The sequence below is a fragment of the Rana temporaria genome, chromosome 6, assembly GCF_905171775.1.
Source record: "Rana temporaria chromosome 6, aRanTem1.1, whole genome shotgun sequence".
NCBI classification, from domain to species: Eukaryota; Metazoa; Chordata; class Amphibia; order Anura; family Ranidae; genus Rana; species Rana temporaria.
This window is the reverse complement of record NC_053494.1, coordinates 76,629,780-76,635,779: the sequence shown is the minus strand read 5'-3', so window position 1 is coordinate 76,635,779 and position 6,000 is coordinate 76,629,780. Positions and strand designations below refer to the sequence as shown.

The window sequence follows — 6,000 nt, the reverse complement described above, 5'->3', positions numbered from 1 at the left end:
AATGCGTTGTGGAGAGGGATGGATGGTGCTGGGCGTGGGTGGGGATGTGTTGTGGAAAGGGATGGATGGTGCAGGGGATGCGTTGGAGTGGGGTGGATGGTGCTGGGTGGGGATGAAGATGATTGTGTTGCATTGTGAAGATGGATGAGGATGACTCTGTGTGGGGATGAGAGTTACATTGTGAGAAGGATCTCCACAATGTATCTAATTTCCACCCAAATTCATCCTCATCCATTTTCTCAATGCCAGCCTCAGCCAGGTTTCCCTTTTAAAATAAGTTTTAATAAATTCTGCAGGGGGGGCACAGTAGCACATAATTTGGGCAAGTTACCCTCCATACATGCTGGTATCATAATCCAATTCTATCTGCATGCACCTAATAGGCTAGTGCATGCTGATGAGCTGATCAGCCAATCATTGTTTAGAACTTGGTGTAATGCCAGCAGGCTCCGCCTCAGCAGGGGAAGGAAGACATTCCTGCTGGGGGGAGTTACATTAGTCAGGCGGCAGTTGTAAGCCAATGATTATTCGTTTCTCCCTGTCCCTAATACAGCAAGCCGAGGGAGGGGGGCGGGGGAACGGCTGGCGGCGCGATGCAGTAAAATCTATGTCCCTTCTGTGGTGGCCGTGCAGATGGAGGAATCAGATACATGGGAGTGGGGTCAGTACTGCAGGGCAGGCGGCCATGCGGGCCCGACACTTTAGCCGCTAATTGGCCGATTCTTTCACAAAAATCGGCCGATGCCGATTTCACAAAAACGGCCAAATATCGGCCAATATATCGGCCGACCCGATATATCGGTCTACCCTCTAGTAATTTTACATTCCCTGGATGTGGTTCGGGCCCTTCGAGTTTACTTATCGGCGACGGCTCCGTTCCGAAAGGTTGGACTCACTGTTGTGTTGGTGTCTGGTCCCAGAAAGGGCCTGGCAGTCTCGTCGGCCACCATTTTCCAGGTGGATCCAACAGGTTGTGCTTCGGCCTATGCCCTGAAGGGGCGGGCGCCTCCTTTTCGAGTCACGGCGCATTCGACCAGGGCGATCCGTGCCTCTTGGGCTTTCCCACATCAAGCCTCTGTGTTACAGGTGTGTAAGGCAGCGACCTGGTCGTCGGTCCACACTTTTTCAAGTTTTACAAGGTGGATGTGAGTGCATCTTCTGATGCCTCCTTCGGCCGCAGGGTGTTACAGGCGGCAGGTTAAGGTTGGAGTTCCTCCGTTGAGTAACTCCGGTTTTGTTTTGGGGTGAAGCTTGGTTTGCTGTGTTGGTTTTTCCCACCCCTTGAAATTTTTTGACACTGCTTGGGGACATCCCTACTGTCAAAGGATGCTGTGTCCGTCCATGAACGAAAGAGAAAATAGGATTTTTGTACTCACTCTAAAATCCATTTCTCTGAAGTTCATGGACAGACACAGCCACCCACCCCTCCTTTGTACTGCTTGTTACGAACTGAGGCTGCTAGAGCAGGGTGTGGGTTATGCCCGGGGAGCCACGCCCCCCTGGGAGGAGCGGCACTAAGGAAAGGTTGTTTACGCTTTAAGTGCTGTAAATTCTCTGCCTAAACTCTCCTGGAAGGAAGGTGCATAACCCTACTGTCAAAGGATGCTGTGTCCGTCCATGAACTTCAAAAAAATGGATTTTACGGTGAGTACAAAAATCCTATTATTTTCATATCCTATAGCCTATAGCATTTTTATATCCATGGCCAATTTACCTCCCTAAGCTTCAGAGCATGGGTCTTGTTTAATAACAATGGTTATTATATCTATGTTTGTGTACCATTTATGGATATCCTTATGACTATTATATCCTTTGTTTTGATTCATTAGGAGCGAGCCCAAGAGCTAACCAGTCAACAATTACAGATATTTGGACCTAAAGGTTGTTTATACATTCATCAAAGGGAAATGCTGCTACAACTCCAAATGACAGTATGTACACACTTTCCTGACTATGAAAGAAATAGAGTAGGAGAAGACTAAAGCCACTGTCAAATTTTATTGCTGTATGTGTTGCTGCTGCATTTTTTCTTAATAAAGCGGACCTCACCCTATAGTGGAACTTCCGCTCATTGGAACCCTTCCCCCCCTCCGGTGTCACATTTGACACCTTTCAGGGGGGAGGGGGTGGGGGGTGCAGATATTTGTCAAAGACAGGTATTTGCACCCACTTCCGTGAGTCCTCTCTGCCGGGACTCTGCTGGAAGTACATCACTTCCCGCCCCTGCCTGTTGTGTTCTGGGAAACACTCGACTCCCAGAACACAACGGGAACCAGTGAGGACGGCGCTGCGCGACTCGCGCATGTGCCGTAAGGAATCGGGCATTGAAGCAAGAGCGCCTTCACTTCCTAATTTCCTCACGAGGAAGGCAGTGGGGGCAGCAAAGTGAAGGGCGATCTCTCGTCCTCTGCTGCCGACGTCGCTGGACTCCAGGACAGGTAAGTACCCTAATATTATTATTTTTTTTCCCACACTTCAGACTCAACCTCATAGAGTGAGCATTATATGTTCATGTTCTGCGTGCCAGCCCATTGCATCTCTATATTGGTTTTGCATCATTAGTGTCGCTTCTTCTTGTGTGTTTTTTTTTTTAAAGTATTGTTAAATACAACTCCTTTTGCTTAAGAAGCACAAAAAGTTTACAATTACATGATCGCCCTCTTATCCTTGTCCTCACTCCCTCCCCCTTCCCTCTCACCTTAAACAATCTCTTATACCTCTAATTCTCTCTAATTTTCCCCTAATATGTCTTTTAAGTATCTTCCCTTAACTTTTCTGCGCAACTCCATGATTTCTTGAAGGTCCTCCAGGTATCCCATTTCGTGATTTGTAAAATGTTGTTGCCCTCTAAGCCCCTCTTTCAATTCTTCCAATTTATAAGTTTCTTCAACCGCATCTACCCACTCCCAAATTAAGGTGCACTCCACCTCTTGCCACCTCCTTGGGATAAGTCTCTTGGCGGCATTGAGTAAATGTGGTACTAGTGTTTTCCTGTAACTTTTTATGCCTTCTTCCCCCCCCCCATGAAATAGGACGACCCATGGGTCCATCTTGATCTTTTTCTTTGTGATCTCTTCCACGCAGACCAATATTTTTTCCCAATACCTCTTAACCTTGGGGCATCCCCACCAGAGGTGTGCCATATTTCCTGGTGATCCACAGCCCCTCCAACAGTCTCCTGTCTGCCCTTCCTTAAATCTCTTTAACTTATCCGGTGTCATATACCATCCGGATATGCATTTAAAACACATTTCCGCTGTGCGGCTGTCTACCGCAGAGGAGTGTGTCAGAGCCAGCATTTTATCTATTTTGACCCTATCCCGCTGTGTCCCAAGTTCCCTTTCCCATTTTTTAATGAATGGAGGTATGCTCTGCTCATCCATTTTCAGTAGAATCTTATATAACTTTGAAGTAGTTCCTTTAGATTTTTCTATGGAGCATATTTTTTCCAATTCTGTTAATTGATCTCCCGATCTCAATGGGTGTGGGAGGTCCTGGATAAAATGCTTGAGCTGCGGTACCTCCATTCATTAATCTCCATTAAATTCTTTTTAAGTTTTAACTCCTGCAGTGTTTATTATGTGACCGTCATTCGTTATGTCCCTTAGTTGTGCGGTGTCCTTTTTAATCCAATTGCCTTGTGTTTTACCTGGTGCAAAGTAATCGTTATTTTTAGTGCTATAAGAGGTGAGTTATATTCCTTCTCAATTTTTTTATAGACAGTGTCCCATATTTTAAAGTGCATTTTTTGTTATTTCGTGTGCGTTTTTATCTAGTGCCCTAAATTGAGGAGGATTACAAAAAATCTTGTCCAGCTTCGCCTGTGATAATTCATTTTCTAAACTTACCCACCTTTTTTCTTTATTGGCTCTGGCCCACTCCACCACTCTTGTCAATACCACTGCGTCATAATATCCTTTGATGTCCGGGACAGCTAATCCCCCCCCCCCCCCCTTTTTATTTGGTTGTTTTAGGGTCTGGAGTGATATCCTGTGTTTCTTATTTCTCCATATATAATTCATAATTAATTTTTTAAGTGCTTAGAATAATGTTCCCTCGGGAGGGCTATGGGAATCATCTGAAATTTATATTAAAATTTTAGGTATAATAACCATTTTACAATAATTGATTCGTCCTATCCATGATATTGCTCTATTTTCCACCCTTTTTTGTTTCTATCTTAATTTCATTTAGTAAGGGAATAAAGTTTATCTTATACATTTTTTTTATGAATTTTGCTAACAATACCCTAGGTTTTTGAGTCTTTAACCCAAGCGAAATGGTACTTTACTTTCAAAAATTGCTCTTCCAGTTTACTTATGTTTATACTCATAATCTCTGTTTTAGTAATGTTTATTTTAAAATTTGAAATTTCCCCATATTCTCTGCATAGATTTAATAGGTTTGGGATTGATGCTTTGGGTTTAGCCAAATAAAAGAGGACATCATCTGCAAAAGCAGAGAGTTTGTGTTCTTCCTCTCCTATTTTAATTCCTTTTATTTCTTGACCGTTACGAATCCTGGCCAATAGTGGTTCCAATGAAAGCACAAACAGAAGTGGCGACCCCTGCCTTGCGCCATTTTTCATTGAGAAGGTTTGTGACGGTATCGGTATGATATCCCCGTCAAGCATTCCCTCCTCTCCATACAAGAACATCACAGGATTCCCCACACATGAGTCAAGACTGGATGCTGGAACCAAGACACTTTATTGACACAAAACTCAGCTTATATGTGGTTAACAGCCTGTTAGGAACGCCCCCCTCACACAGTGGGGTTTCCCTACAGATTATAGGAGACACGTCGGAGCCGACCATGCAGACACGTTTCTTTAGATAAAGACATCAGGGGAGTTAATTAATACACTGAAGCAATCAGAATAATTAACATACTACTTCTCTAATCATTTAGCCTGATGATACAATACACATCTTTTAAGGGTAAACACAGATCTTCTTTACACAACACAATAGATCAATTAACCTTTAGAATAGTGAGGGGACATTAGCACGTCAATAACCGGTCAGAGGAATGAATCACACATGAAATTCCTTTCTACCTCTACCCATGGCTAGCAGGGAGCAGTATACTGAGACATATAGGCAAATGTATCACAATGGCCCCCCTTTTGCTCCTGCTCCGGCAAATCGGTTGAACCTTCCCTGGTCCAGTAGGGTTGACGGGTTCAGAGCTTTTAGTCCGAGGTTAACTCCGTTTGGCATGACTGACCTCCCTTGGCAACTGCTTCAGACTCAGGTATGTCACCGGGTCGTCAGATCACACGCCGGTCAGTCCCCAAGTCTTTGTGCGATCTGCAAAGTCACCAGAAGTCAGTGTGAAGACAGCGAATGGGTCTGTGCGCCGCCGTCTAGGTGTCCCGCTATGGGAGGGGGCAGGTTATGGCTCTGAAGTGACAATCACAGGAGATTCATAAAAAGAAAAAGTTATATTTGTTGAAATGCTGTAGCACTGGTGCTCAGAGTCCGGGGGGGGGGGACTCAGAGCCCCATAAGGTCAGCCACCCCCTGCTCCCTCCGCAGCCGCCGGTTCTCCTCTTTGAGCTTCTCCAGCTCCATCTCCAGTTCATGGAGCCTGGGGGGGGTCAGCCCGCTGTGACCTCAGGTGGTTGTTCTCCTCCTCCATGCGGCTTATGCACTCCTCCAGCTCTATGTACTCACGGATCAGATCCTGCTTGCTCATGTCCTGCAGGCTTTCCACGTGGTCCTTCATCATCAGGAACTGGGTGGGTGGTGTAAGGGGCCACCGGTGGGCCCTTAGGCGAACATCCTCGGCCCGCATCTGGGGGCGCCCGCTGCGATTCCATCTCCTCCAGTCGCTTCTTCTCCTCCCAGGTCCGCTGGTTATATGACTTCCAGGACTCTTCTTCTTGGAGGGTAGCTGGTGGTACTCTTTCTGCCCAGCTCCCTCAAGGCCCCTCCGGCTCATGGCTGTCGCCCATGACCAGCTGACAATGGTGTTCCCTGTTGTCCGTAATAACAG

General features: G+C 45.9%; 1 protein-coding gene across 1 annotated transcript in view; it reads left to right on the top strand.

Annotated features, from left to right (window-relative positions):
- The first annotated feature begins 1,752 nt into the window (after positions 1–1,752).
- NTAN1 (N-terminal asparagine amidase) overlaps positions 1,753–6,000 on the top strand; it is a 692,227-nt gene continuing 687,979 nt past the window's right edge. The window contains exons 1-2 of the mRNA XM_040358464.1: positions 1,753–1,769; positions 1,882–1,931. Coding sequence (XP_040214398.1) covers positions 1,753–1,769; positions 1,882–1,931 — 67 coding nt within the window. The remainder of the gene's footprint in view (positions 1,770–1,881; positions 1,932–6,000) is intronic.